Source organism: Malania oleifera, chromosome 1, assembly GCF_029873635.1.
Source record: "Malania oleifera isolate guangnan ecotype guangnan chromosome 1, ASM2987363v1, whole genome shotgun sequence".
NCBI lineage: Eukaryota > Viridiplantae > Streptophyta > Magnoliopsida > Santalales > Ximeniaceae > Malania > Malania oleifera.
The window spans coordinates 147,765,396-147,784,493 of NC_080417.1; the positions used below are offsets into that span (position 1 = coordinate 147,765,396).

Sequence of the window (19,098 nt, forward strand, 5' to 3'; positions counted from 1 at the left end):
TTTTTTTTTCAGCTTGAATTTGATTGTTAAACTAATAGAAAATTAAATAATTTTTGCCTTTTAGGATGCCCATTTTGCATTAATTTTTCAAATTATTGAAATTTGAATTTCTTGTTTCTATCATTCATTTTGCCTTAATTTGCCTGAATCACCAAAATATAAAAATATTAATTTTAAAATCTAAAAATTTTCAAAATTTTTCATAGCTTTGTAATTAAAAAAATATCAAAAATATATTTTTTATTTTTTTTATTAATTTCATTTTTCAATTTGATATCATTCTAAAAATAGAAAATTCCTTTTTATTTGATCTCGAGGCCTTGCTTTTTCAGTTTAAATTTGTTTTCCTTCTTCTCACACTTACTTGATTTTATGATTACTTTTTTCATATGATTTGGTACGTACTAATAGAATGCAATGAGGAAGATGAAATCGAGTTTATTAATTAATTTCATCATACTTTCCATTTCAATTTTTATTCCCTTTCAATTTTAGCATCAGCATGTTCCTCATAGCTCTTAACATGATATGCTGCATGCCTCAGAGCTGAACCATTTTGGTCCATTTCGCTATGGAAGCCCAGCCATCAAGCAAGAACATACAGGAGAGATGCCTTCAACTATATATATGTATAGACTTGTGATCACACAAGAGGCCTTTGAGACTCAGGGAGTTGTTTGACATATATTTCATGTACCATTCCTACATAGTCCTCAATCTTGTCAGCTGTCCAATCATCGGTTCGTATCGGAGGAAGATACGAGACAGTTAACGGCGCTGGCCGAATGTGTAAGCTGCCCTTTCTCCAGGCTCGGTGAGTCCCCGTCAAGACCACTGGAACTATTGGAAGGCGCGACTGTAATGCCAAATGAACAAAGCCCTGCAATGGGAGAAGAAAGAAAGTAAGAGAAGGAAGATGTACAGGCAGTCCCAAGTCTCAACCTTGAGAAGAAGAGACCAAAACTCCAAACCAGATCAAGTTTGGAGCGTGCAACTGCCCAGTGTAGGAATGTGGATAGTAATGAACTTCTGAAGAACTAAAGAGAGAAAAAAACTCTTATGATCTGTTTGGTAAGCAAGAAAAGAATGAAATTTAATTAGTTGTAGGCTATAATCTTTTTCATTTTAATTCTAGTGTACCAAACATATGGTTAGGTTAAATAGTTGCTAAGGTCTTGTTAGGGTGCGGTTTTCCTCTATTTCCTCTATGTGCATTATGGTACATGGAAATATTTATAGACCCTATAAATTGAAGGGAGTACATTATTTATCCACCAGCATTATGCATAAAAGGCTGTGAATAATCAATTTGTGGGAACCTCTTTCAATGAAGATAAGCTAATGAATCTGTCAATGTGTGAACATATGGGGATGGTAAGCGAACGCTTGTTGAAGCATTTGCTGCTAGGGGAAAAGGTAAGATATCATTTAGGAAACCCACTAAGCAGCAAGGCCTGCCGCAAATTGTTATCATTGCTTAGTCTAATAATCAAAACAACAAAAGAAAAAAACGGATCATCATGAGAAAGTAATGGAAATTGCCTTCTTGAAAGGGAGCAGTCTTCCATTTTTGGACCTGGTGCCCTCTGGGAAAATGATCAGTGATAGATTGTTCTTGACTACTGCAGAAGCTGCCTATGAACAACAAGAACGATTACGAACTGTTTAGTCATGAAGCTAGTGCAGCAAACTAAGAGAACTGGATCAAGGATGAACAATGGATTACCTCTTTCATGGATTCAATTGCTGCATTTGGGTTCGAGCGATCTATACGAAGATGGTTTGCCAAAATATAAAGCTGTCCAAAAAGGGGGTACCATATGATCTGAAAGAAATCGAGTTTGGTCAAACATAAGAAACTCAGGTTTACACCATGCCCACTTCTTCGTCATTATAAAAATGAGCAAAAAAGTGCTTTATCTTGCAGGATTTATTCATTTTACAGAATGGTTTGTTAGCAAAAATGATTTTCACAAATTGAAGAAGAAGAAGAAGAAGAAGAAGAAGAAGAAGAAGAAAGTACCTCTTTCTTTGCAATGCCAACAGAACCAGTGGGAGTCAACCACATCATAAGGAATATATCAATAGGAGATGCATGGTTGCTGACATAGATGGCCCTTTCATTAGAGAATTCAGCACCTTCAATCCTTATAGGATTCCCCAAAATCCACATCTGCATTCACTACTCTCAAATTTTTATCATCCAAAGGGGCATTCAATTGTAAATTAAAACCCTTAAACTTAGGATCCGTTTGGGATCAAGCATTTTGCTTAGGAAAAGAAAAAGAAAGGATAATAAGAGAAACTCATTTTCCCTTATATTTTCATTCTCTATTAAATACTATCACTAATGAATGTTGGTTTTAATATGACTAAAATTAAGAAAAACTAAATATTAGCAATTTATAAGATTAAATTTTTATTTATAGGTTTGATATATATATATATATTTTTTCCATTTTCCTTGATACCTAAATATAAAAATATGAATTATTTGATATTTTCCCCCTTTTTCGTCCTTAATATTTTGCGAATATCAAATTGAGCCCTAATAAAACAAGAACTAACAAGACAAAATATAATGGGAATTATCAACAAATGTTTATAAATTTCAAGTATCTAGATGAATCAAATAGCACGAAGCCCAGTATATTTTGGGAAACAGTACATAATGTTTTTGATATTAATGGATGTAGAACTAATTTGTCACATGTCTAACATTAAGGAAACAGCACACGAACATGTGGAGGGCAAGGTTTCCCGTATAATTTTCCAACATATCACAATATTACACTAGTGATAATTGAGGTCTTAAATTTCAATTTCAAAGACCCAAGAGTACAAAAATTTCAATTTAAAAAAAATCGATTGAAATTAATAGTAAAGTATGTAATTCTTTCGTGAAACTTTAGAAATAATTAATAAACATAATAATGTAAGTTCTAACACTAATATTTCATGAAATTAAATATAGTTATTTGGTGTATGAGGTGCAATAGTCGTAATATAACATATTTGTAATATAATATGGGTATTAAACACATACCGTCAATATAAATAAAATTCATATATCAATCAATTAAATACTATTTATTATATAAATAGAAATAATTTAGATATGGATGATTTAATAAAATATTGCTGTTATTTGAAATTATCTTTTGTTTCGAGAAAAAAATAAGATAAATTAAGATAAAATAAGATAGTGACTAAAATATACTGCAGTATATGTAAAATTATAGCACAATCAATTAAATGTAGAACTCTAACCTCTGTTTCATCCATTTTCTTCAGTTTTCTCGGCAACCAAATAAAGAATCCGAGAGAGATTAGTGATAAGAGATAACTCACCATCAATTTGCCAGTGACGTGCCCATAAACATTTCCCTGCCTAATCCTCTGATACGGCCATGGTATCAGCACCACCATGATCAACGCCCACAGGAATGTCGTCACCATCATCGTCACAAAACACGTTACGATCCTCACGCATGATATAATCACAGCCGCCCAGCCATCGTCATCCTCGTACGATTCAGGGCTCCGCTGCTTCGGCGCCGTCTCTTCCTTCAGTTGATCAGCTTTTGATGATTCTCTCGCGTTTGGAACAGAGTCTGCGGTGAGGAAGCTGTCCAGCCTCCTGTTCCTTAAGAAGGAAGCGTCTCCAGTGTTACCCATACCTGTTCCAATCCAAGCACACTGTTTCTTTACTCAGAGAGTGAAGGAAAATAAGAGGATGGATACAAATTACAAACCAAAACACCGTAGTCGCACCACTCTGTTCCTCGCGAAGCAGATGGAACAGTTTTGAAGAAATAAAGAGCTGTTTTTCGATATCAAAACCATAACGTGGATATTTTTATTTCTTTGATCATTGTTTTCGAATCAAAGAAAACGAAAACACACATTCAATGTCACATTTAATTCTCAGACGCTACGACCGCTTCCATTTAGTGCCGTTTTGGAAACTCGCGTGCAGTAGCAAAACGCAGGACGAAATCAGGGAAACTCAAGTTTTTTATTAATTGTTTAAATTCCACCCAGTTGATCGCTTCTCTCAGCCACCAAACAGACCTTACGGAAAATTCAATCAAACAATTAATGCAACTCGTTGCAACAAACCCAATTTTCACAGAAGGAGTTCTTAACTTACGAAAGAGCAGACCTTACGGAAAACTCATCAAACAATGAATGCAACTCGCTGCAACAAACCCGGTTTTCCCAGACGAAGTGCTTCAACTTACGATAGGGCAAGTGGCGAGCTCTCTCGGGAAAATTCCGGGAGAAGACTCACGAAAGCCGAGAGAGAGTTCTGGAAAATTGGAGCTCAGAAATAAATCAATTGCAGTTTAAGAATAATTAATCGACAAGAAGACCAGCGGACGAGAGAAATCAACAGAAACACAAAAAAAAACGAAAACAGATTACGAGAGAGAGAGAGAGAGAGACCTAATTAACTTTCTCGTGCTAAGTGATTTGGTGTGGCTGGACCAGGAACCTTACCTTGGACGCTTGATTCTGTACGGCCACGTTGAGGTCCTTAATGACGGTTTTGCCCCTGAACCGTTTTAGAGTACCGTAAATGACCCTAGGGTAGCTGCGCAGAAGCACAGATGGGAGAAAGCGATAGGGGAGGGGTGAGTGGCGAGGAGTGGTTGTGTTGATGTGTGGCTTTATTTATTTTACCATTTATCTTTTGATAATTCTAAATATTTTAAAATAAATGTAGTTTGATATTATTGTTAAAAAAAAACTAATATATAATTAAAAATGAAAATCAAAGGATAATAATTTGTTTTAATTAATATTCGAAAAATTATAATTAATTGAGTGCATTTTATTTTTTTTGAATTATTAATAATAAAAAACATGATTAAAACAGTAATTAGAGATTAATTAGAACTATTGGGCATAATTATTATATTTTAAAACTTTATTTTTAATCATTCAATTGCATATGACAATTTAAAATTATAAACAATATTTTTTAAAATAAAAAATAAAAAATATGAATGAATCTATTTTTTTATAAGACAAAAAGTAAAATATAAAATTGATTAACAAACAAAAAATTAATTACACATCATCAAATTTATTTTATTATTTTTCAATTATATTTGAAGAAATTATATTCTTAATAGCATTTGGTGTAAAAAGAATTTAATTTTTCACTTTTATTTTTTTTTCTCAAATAATATCCATTCAAACAAAGTTCTTAAAAATTTTGCAGACATTTTTAATTCAATTATATTTAAATGTTTGTGGTCACCTATTTAAGTTTTTATTAAACTTTATATATGAAATGATTTAATTCAAAACTAAATTTTAGATAATAAATTAATGTGACCATAAACAGAATAATCTAAAACCTAAATTGTTCTTTTGATGCAATAATAATATTTTCTATTAAATTTGGATTTTTATTCTTGAAATTGTGTCAAAAATTTAATAGGCTTAAGAAAGTTTTTTTGTTATTATTTTTTTATGCGAGGCAAATATATATATTTTTTATTTTTATGTCATGTACCTATTTTTATATTGTGTTTGGGAGTGAATAAAATAATTTATATAGAAAGGGAATGGTAGGCTAGGATAGGGTGTCATGGTTACCTCCTCTCATGTTTTAGGCCTAATTAAAAAAACACATACATCTCCAAAAATAACTCGGTCATTTTACAAAATATAAAAAAAAATTTATATTTTTGTACAAATCTAAAAATTTTAAAATCTTAAGGAAGATTTTTTGAAATCTCAAGAAAGATCATTATCTTTTTATCAAACTTTTAAAAAGATTAACGTCTTTTTATTTTATTTTAAAATATAAATATATTTTGGTGGGGGAAATGTTGATCCTGATGTCCATGAATAACAACAAACTCAAGTTGGTCAAGTCAAATAATGAAACCAACCATCAAATTCCCACTAATTTTTTTTGTTTTGTCATTTTAGGATTAGTTTCCAAATTCCAACAATCCCAATCGCCCAAAAAGAATGAAAATGTTATCTAAAAAAGGATCTTATCAAGTCTAAACTTTATATTGGATTGGATTATAAATTAAATATTCAAATTTGAAATTTCTAATCTGCAGGCCCTAACTTCAATTTCCCCTCTTCCCAAATTACCCTTTGTATAAAGGGACGCCCCTTTTTTACCCTTGTTTATAATTTTAAATTTATTTTTACCTCACGTAAAATTTGATAAAAAATTATTGACAGACTCATTTGGTTCCACCGAATGGTTATCCTCTTAATTAGATATAATATAGTTTAAATTTTAAAAATCAAGGAAATAATTATTTCTTATATATTTCTAATTATTTCATTCAACATACAATAAAAAAGAAACAAACATCATCAAAATCAAATTTAAAAATAATTATTCCTTATTATGCACTCATAAAATATTTCACATTGTTATCTCTCTTAAATATTATAATTTCTTATATAACTAACTATAACTAACTCACTAAAACTAATATATTCTTAAGGATAGATATTATGAGATTTCAAAATTTTCAATAATCTTTCCTAAAATTTACTGAAAAAAGTCATTATATTTGAGAAAAAGTTATTTTTTTTTCTTTTTTTAAAAATTGTATCTTTTCAACGAACTTCAAGATAAGTCTTTGACATTTTTAAAATCTTAAGAAAGTCAATAAAATTTTTCTTATTCTGAAAACAAGTTCCTATCTTTTTGTCAAACCTCAAATAAATGAGTGCCCTTTGCCCATTAAAAAAGGATGCAATTTTCAATTATATTTTTTCCCTTACTGTTCACGAATCACCTCTCACCTTTAAATTCAATATTTAAAAAAAAAATGTTAAAACTAATGAACATACATTAACAATTTTATATTCTTTAAAAACCTATCCACGGCTCTCTTATTGTCTCCAATATTCCTGCAATAAATCTCCCGCAATCACTTTAGAAATAATAAACTCCGAGTTTCAAAACTCACACATGGAGCTTTAAAGATTACTTTACACTATATCCATGAGAAAGCAAGCATCATAAATTGTAATTAAAAAGCAGAAAAATACAATCTAGAAATAGCCTAATTTAGATGCTTTGAAAACATAGATGCTGCATTTGGAAGCATAGATATTGGCCTTTGGATTTGGACAAATTTGAATCCAAAACACCCAAGACTTCAATCAGTGAAGAAATCCATCTGGGACAACGACAATCGCCCCACTGCTCTCCTTAGGGACCTGTTTGTTTACGATACATTGATTCCCAAACGTTCACAAAAAGGAAATCAGGAAACAAAGACTTATCCACCATTCCAATCTTGAATTTGAATAAAATTCCACACAATTTTGCATTAAGATTTATCTGAGTAGAGGCAATTACAAGTTTGCAATCTCAAATACATATTTACAGACATGAGTTTACCACATTTGGTTTGTCTTTTCAACTGGGCAGGGTTAATGGGAATGGTTCACATAAAGTCAGGCTCATTCACAAATGAATCCCACACATAATCATTCCATTATATTCTCTCCCTCTCTATAGCAAAAGTAATTAAGAATGATGTTCTGTTCTAATATGATTCAAATTTAAGAAACATTAAAGTTGATGAGATGTCAAATCAAATTTTGTTAATTGATATATTTTCCCTTTTTTCCCCTCTCTAATGTGTTTAAGTTCCAAAAATGACTTAATAAAAAAAGTATAAAATGGGCAAGCTAGATTGAAAATAAGCATGGCATATCACAAGGACTACAGCAGCAGTAACAACACAGTAGCTAACTAGTTACAACATACCAACATGCACTGTCAGAAAAATGTAATGGCACACGATCTGGTATAAAACTCCTTTCACTTCTTCTTGCTCTTTGCAGTAGCTTTCTTTTTTGACCTTCTCAATCCTGCTCCACTCTCCTGTTTGGAAAAGTTCAAATTCCACATTAGGAGCCCACAGCCATGCTGTCATCAGTGAGATACATACACACAAACACACATGTATATACAAACACCCCCCCTCCCCCAACACACACACACTAGAATCATTCCCCATGCAGTGGACGAGTTCGCAAAAAATAAGATCATAATTTGAATCCAGTTCACAAATATTATTCTTACTTTATTTAAAAGAAATTATAATTTTAAATAATTATTCAGAATGAATACTCAGCCTTCTCAAAAGCTATCAGTTTCTTTTTTTGGAAGAAGAAGGTTAATCAATTTCTATAATAGGGTATTTAAATTTTTGTTACTTTCTAGAAAGTATTAAACATTAAAGGCATCATATGTATAGACCAAAATCATTTAATCGCACAACCTATGCTAAGAGAATGCCCACTCGAAGGAATAATCTTTGGCGGACAAATTATGTCAACTAAAGCAGCAATAGATGGAGTTGAAATCAAAAAGCATTATGCTCAACAGAGGGTAACAAAAACACTTCAACATAACACGTGTACATAATTACCTTCCTGTACTGCCTATAGGCAATTTGACCGGTCAACTCCTGCCCACTCTTAGTGACATAAACCTGAAGAATAATAGCATGAGTTAGCATCGAGCTGTGAAGAAGGGACAAACGTGGAGTTGGTGCCAATTAAAAATTTTAAAAATGTACAGAGCTAAAAAGTAACTTCGCCCAATTTGAAATGGTTATTTGCTAGCATGCATGGTCAGAAGTAAGAAGAACTCGTCACAAGAACAATTTATTCTGGTGGAGAGCCAAATAAGTGTGAAACTTGCAAGCTATAAAACCATAATTTCGTTGTGCAATTCCATTAAACCTCAAATGGATTTAAAGACACAGTATAGAAAAGTTCTACAGCTCACAACTTCTTAAAAGAGCACATGATATCTATTTTTAATAACCATTCATTATAGATTTACCTAACCTGGCCCTTTTATTTTTCTCTTCGAAGTACAAATAAGTGCACACAGTATTAGTAGACTAAACTTTCCAATAGTGAATAATTTTGACCTGTGTCAACATTTAAGCAAACAAAATTAGCAATATATAAGTATTTCAACCTACCTTCCTACCATCCGAGCCTGTATACCAATGACCAGACGACTGACCATCAGCACAAACCCGTCTTTTGCCAGCATTCTTTGGAGTGCTAGCATCACATTTAGGATTAACCCAGCTTCCAGAAGCATTTGAGGCTTTGGCAGCACTTGAATTTTCTGATTTCTTTCTACTTTTGACTGATCTTGTATTAGTTTTTCCGTTCCCAGTCGCTTGCCGTTTAGAATTTTCACCATGACTAAATTGACTCCTGAAATAACAAACAGGTTTACAGATATACCACTGAAAGAGCACAATACAAGGATTAAAAAATAATTTACGCATCAGGAGAGTTACATGTAATCAATAACAGTGGCATCAGATTGCTGATTTCCTTCGCTGTTCATGACACCCAATGGGAAAAAGTTTGATAAGCGACCGCGGACTAATTTCTGGATTCTCAGGTCTTCATGGAAAAAATATCGATGAGCAGGAGGAAGAGAACTACCCAAACCCCACTGGCAGTCCACATTTTTACTGATATTTCCTATTTGCTGACAGCTTTTATCCTTTGGCAAGCAGATATCAGACTCTTGTTTATGAGCTGCATCTTTATCCTTTACATGCCTGAAGTATTCTTCACAAACCTCATCCAAAGCAGGCGTTGGAATGGTAAAACTTTTAATTGGATGAAAATCTTCCCACAAATCAGCTGAAGCTTTCTTTATCTTCTGTTCACTTCTTGTTGCACTTTCTTCAGTGTTAAACAGTCTCTCCTTTGAAGGTTGGTCAATTCCATTAGCATCTCTGGATACATCTCCACTAACAGAAGAATCATCAGAATCAGAATCAAGCAACTGGAACCTCCTAATAGGGCTAACAGTTAACTTTGGAAATGTCAATTTGTTGCTGCTCATCTCCAAACTTGCAGAAGCTGGGCCATTCCATGCCTGCTTCTTTTTACTAGCTTTTGAATGGTTCACTCTTAAAGCACCATGTCCATGCAATGGAAATTTTGAACTACCACACACAGAATGGTATTGTGTTGACGAGCGATCATCTGCTATAAAAATGAAAAGATTCGATGTCGGAAACTAATCTAGAAATGGAACTAAAGAGGTATATTTACATCAAGATGCCAATATCTATTAGAAAAAAGCATCCCCAAAAAAATGAAGCTCTAAAGAAGTAAGAAATGAAAATAACTTAGCTGAAGCAAAAGAATTTTATAACTGGGATTATAACCGTCGGTCCAAATTAAGAAGCAATTACTGTGCAAGAGCCTAAACGAGTGATGATCATGGTTTAATTCAACTACCTTGCAATAAGCATCTGATTAGAAACAAAACCTTCTTATGCACACCAAGTGACTAGTAAGAAACAAATTACATCTTTCTTTTCCTTGTCAATAAATTATCAAAATTTTCAAAACTAATCCTATTAATATATATATATATATATATATATATATATATATTATGGCTTAGGATACCAAAATTCCAAATTACACAGGGAGCATCAACCATTTTTGTTTTAGTAACTTATATTTCAGAAGCTAATAATTTTTATCTTCTTTTGTTTCAAACATAACAAAGTAGTCCCAAATTGATGTGATAAACTACCACCAGTAGCCATGGCATCATCCCTTCCTATCCTTCCACTATGACTCCATGAGTGTGACTGCATGGCATTAGAATGAATTTGGCCATATTTCTCTGAATCTTTTAACTTTAAATCCACCAACAATTAAGATGTACTGATGTAAATGTATTATCCCCATTATTTTGCATCTTGAAGAAATCTACAGATCCATTCTAGAAAACATAATCAAAATAAAACGACTTTAAATGAAGAATACATACTAATATGAAAAAGAGCACTTAAAATTCATGTATGTCGGTGTTTTCAAAATAGCTTAAATTGCCAAAAAAAAAAGGAGGTAAACTACTGTAATGAGCGTACCTGGTACGCAGGCCATTTGTTTAGCAAATACAATGCACCTAGATAAGTCAAACTATGTTAGTACCTAGGTGACTAGGTTGACTTGCTAAGACTATTTATTTATTTTTTAACAAGATAACTAAACATAAGCAACATCATTGAACAAAACAGTGGAACTGTTTGTGCATGGGAGCATGCATGTGCACCCATGTTTCCTAACTTGTCTTACCGGGGACACTGAATGAAAATACTGCTTCTTTGGGGAGTGGGAACTAGGCTTGCCGCCTCAAGCTCATCAATAGCCCTGTCCAAACCCCCAAGTCTAAACTGCAAAATACAAGCATGAGACGATCTTTTTGAAGTTCTAGCTAGATTGCTATATAATTCTTACCACATTTGGGGAGTGAAAGTGCTTTGACAAAGTATAAATTACTCTAGTCTCATGCTAAAATGCAACAATTTAATTTAGAAAATATCGTTGATTTGAAACCAACTTCAAGAGTGGCTTCAACCAACTTTCTCCTAAAGTGATTTTGCATTCAAAAGTAACTCAACGACCAATTTGTTGATGATTAGCCTAAAGTAATCTTGCATTAGAGAATCAGTTTCACCTGAAGCTGTCCCAAGTAGACAATATGCCAATCTAAAATGCCAACAAAAATTCCCAATTGAATGAATCCCATTCTAATTGTAAAAATTTCCCATCACTAAATCTCAAATTTTAAACTCACATTCATTCGCAGTTTCGAGTCATTCCCTAAATTCCATTCAGCGCCAGTCTCAAACAATTGCCAGGTTCAAAAATATCATGCCGCAAATGAAATACCGAAAAGTAGCACAAAATGTGAAAGAGTAGCATGGGAAAACGATTTCGGACAGAATCAAACTGAAAGAAAACCCATTAACGTTCTAATCTAACATTCTTTCCCTTCGTCCCCTTTTCTTTCTCAGCAACAAACACATAATTAGGGCTAAAATTAAACCAAAACAAAATAAAAGCCAATGGGCAGCTAGTTATTTACCTCCGCGCAGACCCTCCTGCGAAGAAAACTCTTCTATTTCCTCATCCACATTACAAGAAACCTCCACCGATTCTCGCTTATGCACCGATGCCGGTCCGTTGTTGAGCCCCCGTCTCAAACGCCTGAGAACCGGAGCCGAATTCTCCCCAAGATCGTGGTCCGAATCCAGGACTAGGGGCTCAAAACATTCATCATCTTCGAGATCGTACAGGGTCGCACTGCTCGAAGGTCCCGGAGCTAGTTCGCCCGAAAAGGGTTCTCGAGTAGGGACTTGAGGCTCCGAATCCAGGTCCAGGTCGAGCCCTAGAGAGAACGATGGCGCCTCGAAATTTGCCATGGACACGCACAGAGCCAGTGCGAGAGCACATTAGGAAATTGGGAAATTTTAAAGCGAGGGTTTTTTTTTTTTTTTTTATTTTATTTTTTCCGCGCATTTAAAATTGACAAAACAAAGTGGCGCGTTTAGTGAAAAATAAAATTTCTTTTTTTTTTTTTGATAAAAAAATACATCCTTTAAGTGAGAGTAAAATAAAATCACATGAAATGCAATCAAATTTAGGCATGATTTTACCACATTGCTTATTTTGCAGTGTATAGAATATTTGTATTTTGCATTTCTGAGTTTATGTGAATATAAAATTTAGATAAGAGTTAAAAATTATAAATTGTTATTTGCCATAAATTTTTAAACTCCTAAATTTTGGACAGGGAATAAAATATAAGTCTTTTATAATGTGTGAGAATTGAAGCACTAACTTGCTATATAAGATCTTTACTTTTGTTTTTTCTATGTTAATTATGTGTCTATAATATACGTTCTTGGATAAATAAGTTATGAACTATTATGGACATTAATTCAAATGTTTAATTATTTCAAAATCATGTGATATTTGTGAGCAAGGATGTTGGTTACCGGCATGTTTTTAGTTTAGCAAAAGAGTAAGAAGCCAGCCGTCCATTGATGCATGGAAGAGAAATCACGGTCGAACGGAGAATTGGTTTTTCAATCAAATATAACTCGAAATAATGCACACAAATGTATGTAAATGACTTCAATTTTTGTCTCCTTAAAAACATAGTATTCAAGAAATTGCAAAAACAAATGAGCTTAAGAGCATACGTAGTAGGCATTAATAAAATTATCATTTAGGTTATGATTAGTTTGTTCAATGCCTATTTTTAAGAATAAATTAATTTTAATAGGTTAGTTACAATTAGTTATATAAGAAATTATTTTGTTAATACAAAACAAATAAAAATATGAAACATTTTATGATTTCATAATAAAAAAATTGATGAGAAATAACTATTCCCAAATTTCATGATAGGGATTTCTGCTCTTTTCTTATTTATGTTTAATGAAATAATTATGAAAATATAAAAAATAACTATTTTCTTAATTTTTAAAATTTAAATTATATTTTATCTTATTCTAAGGAATAACTATTAGGCTAAATCAAACGTGTCATTAGAATTAAAGCACAACTTTAATTTAGTCTTATTATTTTTCTTTTAATTGGAGGTTTATATTAAATGCACATTGTAAAAAGAAAAGTAACTTATTTTCAATCTTGTATTATTTTTCCATTGCTTGAAAAGTTGCATGATTAGCTTAGACCCATGAGACGCAGAAGAAAGAAGGTAGATATGGATGCCCCCGGGCATATGGTGCAGTGGCAAGAGTGGCCTTAGTGTTGGCATCTTGGGATGTGAGGGCACGGGTTCGAAACCTACCACTGCGCTGCACATCTGTCTTTACATCCAGGAATGTGATGGGTTAGCTGCTCCTGGTGTGGGATTAGTCGGGCATATGCCCGGACACCCGGCGTTATCTAAAAAGAGAAAGAAAAGAAGGGGGATATTGACCAGTGATAAACTCAAAGAAGGGGGATATGATGGAGTGTGTGGTGCGGAAGAGGAGAATTTAGATCATCTGTTTTTTAAATGTAAAGTATCCTCGAATGTATGGTATAGTGTCACGGGCTAAGCTTGTTCAAGGCATTATGCTTGCCTATGACCGCTTATCTCGTGTGTTTGGGATGAGTTTCCATCATGTAAATACTAGTGTAGGGTTATTTTCTAGTATTTCTTTCATTGTAAGCCAAATAAGGCAGTATGACTCCTCGGTCACTTTGATGTTTCCTAGTGCTAGAGTGAGAATGACCTAGAAAGCTCTTTAGGGGAGGGTGAGTGTTCATCAATCATTGTAAAACTCACTAGCAATTGTCAACGTGCTTAGCCTACTTGCCTCCCTCGCTAAGTACAACATGTCAACGGAGGATTTATTAATGAATTAAGTTTGCTTCTATATTTACTGCTTGGTTGCCACGGCTTTCATGAATTGATTATTATTTCCGCTGCTATCTGATTGAATGTTAATGAAAGTGTTCCGTGGATGAATGTTGGTAAACAAAAGGCTGGCTAGTTAAGCAAGAGTGCTTTAGCTAGCGCCGCACGGCCCTTCACAACGGTGTGAAAAAGGCGGACCGAGACATTTGGTATCAGAGCCAAGTCGGTGACACTTGGTGAGAGCCCAAGGTTGAGTTGCTACGTGAATTCGATTGCCTTCGTTGTTGGGTTTGGAAAGCTTTGGTAAGTGACCATGGCACCAAACAATGCTGAGAGGATCAGCGTGCTGGAAGCACAGGTTGAAGAGTCAACCAACACTATGGCCGCGGAGGTGGCCCAGATGAAGGAACTTGTTGATGAAGTGAGGGGATCACAAAAACATCAAGCAGGTTTGATAGGCGACATGTCAGAGGACTTTCGCCACACTGTGGAAACTTTGCGAGCCCGGATGGCAGATCTGGATGCAAAGGTAAATGTAATGGTTCTTGCTATGGGGAACTCCAACACTCCGGGAGTTAGCAAGACCAAGGTGCCAGAACCCAGGACGTATGGGGGTGCCCAAGATGCCAAGGAGTTAGAGAACTTCTTGTTTGATGTGGAGCAGTACTTTCGCGTTGTGAGGATGGCCTCAGAACAGGCAAAGGTGGATACTGCGACCATGTACTTGGTTGGTGATGCCAAACTGTGGTGGCGTACCAAGTACAGAGAAATTGAAAATGGAAGCTATGTGATTGATAGTTGGGCAGACTTGAGGAGAGAGCTCAAGGCCCAATTCTTTCCTAAGAACGTTGAGTATAATGCAAGGAGAAAACTGAGAGATCTCAAGCATACGGGGTCAATCAGTGAATATGTGAAACAATTTTCTGCTTTAATGTTGGATATTCAGGATATGTCGGAGAAGGACAAGTTGTTCTATTTTCTAGAGGGGATGAAACCGTGGGCAAGAACTGAACTTCATAGACAAAGGGTTCAAGACTTGTCAACTGCACAAGCGGCTGCAGAACGCTTGACAGACTACGCTGGTGATGAGACCACTTCGTCCAAGCGGTTTGGCGGAGAGGGAAACGGTGGAAAGTCTTTCAAGAATGGCAAACCCAAGAGTGGGGGAGCCGACCCTAATTCATCAACCTCACAGGAAGCTTCGTCGTCTCGAGGGTTCAACACACCTAATGGAAAGGGGAAGAGTAAAATTGAGTGTTTCTTGTGTCGAGGTCCTCATAGAGTTTTTGAGTGCCCTCACAAAGCATCACTTAATGCCTTACAGGCTTCTATTGCAGAACAGGCAGTGGAAGACGATGGGGAAGAGGATGACGCCCCGAGGGTGGGTTCAGTGCGGTTAGTGAAGGCATTGAAAAAGCAGGCAAAAACACCGAAAGTTACATAAGCAAAAGGGTTAATGTTTGTGGACTTGAGGATAAATGGGAAGAGTACTCGCGCTATGGTGGATACGGGAGCTACTCATAATTTTGTTTCGCAGTTGGAAGCAGGAAGACTCAACTTATCCTCAGAGAAGGATACAGGACGCGTGAAAGCAGTTAACTCTGTAGCCCAGCCTACTCTGGGAGTAGCCAAGCAAGTGGCTATAAAGCTTGGACAGTGGGAAGGTCATGCGAATTTCACAGCGGTGCCATTGGATGACTATCCAGTCATTCTAGGAATGGAGTTCCTAATGGGGACGAGGGCAGTGCTGATGCCTTCGGCTGGTTCCCTGTGTCTGATGGGAGATCACTCGTGCATGGTGCAAGTCGTTGCAACGAAAGGAGACGACGGGAAGTCCCTTTCAGCCATACAACTCAATGAAGGATTGGGTCAGGGTGAGCAGACACGTCTAGCCACGGTGGTGGTAGACAAAGAAGTAGGCCAAGAGCTGGAGCCTACGACCATCCAAGCGGTATTGGATGAGGATAAGGAGGTGATGCCGGATAAGCTGCCTCAAAATTTGCCTTCACGACGGACTGTGGAGCAAGAGATCAAGTTGTTATCAAGAGTGAAACCACCTGCTAAAGGGCCATGTTGGATTGCGCCTAGAGAGATAGTAGAGTTGGGGAAACAGCTTGATGAAGTGGAAGCGGGATGTGTTCGCCCTTCCAAAACACCGTTGGGAGCATCGGTGTCGTTTCAGAGGAAACATGAAGAGCATCTACGGAAGGTGTTCGACAGGCTGAAGGGAAACAGTCTGAATGTGAAGAAGGAGAATTTCTCTTTCGCTCGGTGGAGCAACAAATTCCTTGGTCAAGTCGTTGAACAAGGTCGTATCCGGAGGGGTATGGAGAAGGTAAGGATGGTTCAAGAACGGAAGATCCCCACGACAGTGAAGGAGTTGCGTTCCTTTCTTGGCCTTACTAGTTACTGCAGGAAGTTCGTTAAGGGGTATTCGCGGAGAATGACTCCAATGACAGGACTATTGGGAAGGTATTATTGGCCGCACACGCGGGATGATGTGGTTAATTATACCAAAACTTGTCTCACTTGCCAACAAGACAAGAGGGAGCGGAAGAAGTATGGTACTTTCATGGCCGCACCAAAGTACTGTTCGGCAGAGGGGACGACACAATTGTTCCTTGTGACTATTGTGAAACTTTGGGGTTTTCCCCAAGTTATTATTTGTGACCAAGATTTAATGTTCAATGACAACTTCTTAACAGAGTTTTTCAGGATATTCAGGTCACATCTTGACATCTCTTCGAGTTCTCACCGACAGACAGACAGACAGATGAAGAGATTCAGAGAGCTACTAGATCAGTACTTGTGCCATTTTGTCAATGACAACCAAATGAATGGCGTGCAACTACTTGATGTGGCTCCGTTCTGTGGCAACGCCCAAAGGCGCTCAATAACCAACAAGAGCTCTTTTGTGCTTGTTATAGACCAGCTACCGCTGTTACCTCACACAGTGGGTGAGCCGTACAGACGAAAGAGTCCTAAGGCGTACATCTTCACCAGTGAAGGGAGACAGAATGCAGACTTTGCCCAAGCCTATCTGGAGAAAGCTTCTAAGCAGATGAAGAAGTGGGCAGATCAGGAGAGAAGACCGCAGTCTCATGTCAACTGCCTCAAGCCATTCAACGCCAACACCAACAACCTGAGCAGAAGTCAGTCAAACAGCGCAGAGTTGAAGACAGTGCAACCTGACAGACATGATGTTGAAGAGATCCTTGTAGACAGAAAGTTCATATCCTCAAGGAAGAAGCGGCAGAAGTTCCTAGTGGAGTGGAAATGCCTTAATGACAAAGAAATCAGCTGGATTTCAGTGGAAGATTTGAAGCCATTCGTGGACAAAGTTGAAGTGTACCTATCGCCAAAAGTCTACGAGGCCGTCGACCGCATAAGTGGGGGAGAATGTCACGGGCTAAGCTTGTTCAGGGCATTATGCTTGCCTATGACCGCTTATCTCGTGTGTTTGGGATGGGTTTCCATCATGTAAATACTAGTGTAGGGTTATTTTCTAGTATTTCTTTCATTGTAAACCAAATAAGGCAGTATGACTCCTCGGTCACTTTGATGTTTCCTAGTGCTAGAGTGAGAATGACCTAGAAAGCTCTTTAGGGGAGGGTGAGTGTTCATCAATCATTGTAAAACTCACTAGCAATTGTCAACGTGCTTAGCCTACTTGCCTCCCTCGCTAAGTACAACATGTCAACGGAGGATTTATTAATGAATTACGTTTGCTTCAATATTTACTGCTTGGTTGCCACGGCTTTCATGAATTGATTATTATTTCCGCTGCTATCTGATTGAATGTTAATGAAAGTGTTCCGTGGATGAATGTTGGTAAACAAAAGGCTGGCTAGTTAAGCAAGAGTGCTTTAGCTAGCGCCGCACGGCCCTTCACAACGGTGTGAAAAAGGCGGACCGTGACATATAGCATAAAAGTTTGGATGAGGTTTACTAGAGCTATGACAACCATTAAAGGAAGAGAAATTTGATTATGGCCTAAAGGCCCCTGGGCATGCCTAGGGAAAAAAAAAAAAATGGAAGAAATTAAGGCAGACCAAGAGCCACTTGTTGCCCTCTTGCATCCAAAATCAGAAGCAACAGCTAAGATAATTCGGTTGGAAATTCTCCTTTTGGAAATTGTTTTAAATTTATATTCTCAATTTTAGATAGTTTTTTTTTTTTTTTGTCAAACAAAAAGCAAAAGAATAATTGTACATTAAAAATAAATAAAATGTGAAATGGGCATCCTATGAGCTTTTTCCATATTTATGAGCGTATCAAGTAGTTTTAGTGTTTTAATTTTTTCTATCATTTTATTTTTTTTCAAAGAAAAAAAATGTGAATAGATGATTACTCCATAAATTCACTTGTAAATTTGTCTCGCATCTAGAAAATATAGTGAATAGATGCTTCTATACATGATTAGACTTAATACCTAATAAGTTTAAAATTTTGGGTCAAATTAGTTTTCATGAATGTATATCAAGTGCCTATAAGGACTCCCCCAGTGCTAAAGTATTGGGTTTGGTGATTTATAACTCGAGTGAGTATCATCACAATGTCAAGGTGGAAGCTAATTAGGCTTTTTAGATGGATTTGAATATGGTTAGGAGGGGAGAGGTAGGATTGGTTGGAAGGCACATGAAATATTTGAAACATATAAGATTAGAGAGTAAGACTCACTTAAGCAATTATTAGAGAATTGGACTTGTTCATATAAGAGAGATGATTTTTGTTCTAGGGAAAGAGTTTGAACATGTCTTGCGAGTATTCATGCAGGTGTTTTAGTCGATGTAGACAGGTGGAAGCGATGGTTTCATGTCATTTCCCCAAGTAATGAGTTGGTTGAAAGACAAGAATGACTTTCATTTAAGATG

The 19,098-nt window shown here is 35.9% G+C and overlaps 2 protein-coding genes across 12 annotated transcripts; both read right to left on the reverse strand.

Annotated features, from left to right (window-relative positions):
• Nucleotides 1-421: 421 nt before the first annotated feature.
• Nucleotides 422-7,870, reverse strand: LOC131160749 (1-acyl-sn-glycerol-3-phosphate acyltransferase-like). Of its 10 annotated transcripts, XM_058116650.1 has the most exons (7): nt 4,450-4,469; nt 4,154-4,312; nt 3,352-3,680; nt 2,024-2,173; nt 1,727-1,825; nt 1,543-1,635; nt 422-880 (listed from the first exon to the last, which is right to left on the reverse strand). In XM_058116650.1, exons 3-7 carry the CDS (start codon nt 3,676-3,678, stop codon nt 644-646), a joined length of 906 nt encoding a protein of 301 aa, XP_057972633.1. In that variant the 5' UTR covers nt 3,679-3,680; nt 4,154-4,312; nt 4,450-4,469; the 3' UTR covers nt 422-643. The 10 variants fall into 10 exon arrangements, with proteins under 10 accessions (XP_057972633.1, XP_057972661.1, XP_057972619.1 ...); XM_058116678.1 differs by lacking the exons at nt 4,154-4,312; nt 4,450-4,469 and adding an exon at nt 7,769-7,870; XM_058116636.1 differs by lacking the exons at nt 4,154-4,312; nt 4,450-4,469 and adding an exon at nt 7,769-7,789 and having other exon boundaries at nt 3,352-3,699.
• On the reverse strand, nt 7,691-12,332 carry LOC131160739 (uncharacterized). 2 transcript variants are annotated; one of them, XM_058116625.1, is made up of 5 exons: nt 11,936-12,332; nt 9,330-10,032; nt 9,000-9,243; nt 8,436-8,498; nt 7,691-7,885 (listed from the first exon to the last, which is right to left on the reverse strand). In XM_058116625.1, exons 1-5 carry the CDS (start codon nt 12,270-12,272, stop codon nt 7,823-7,825), a joined length of 1,410 nt encoding a protein of 469 aa, XP_057972608.1. In that variant the 5' UTR covers nt 12,273-12,332; the 3' UTR covers nt 7,691-7,822. The 2 variants fall into 2 exon arrangements, with proteins under 2 accessions (XP_057972608.1, XP_057972605.1); XM_058116622.1 differs by having other exon boundaries at nt 9,330-10,035; nt 11,936-12,322.
• Nucleotides 12,333-19,098: the final 6,766 nt, after the last annotated feature.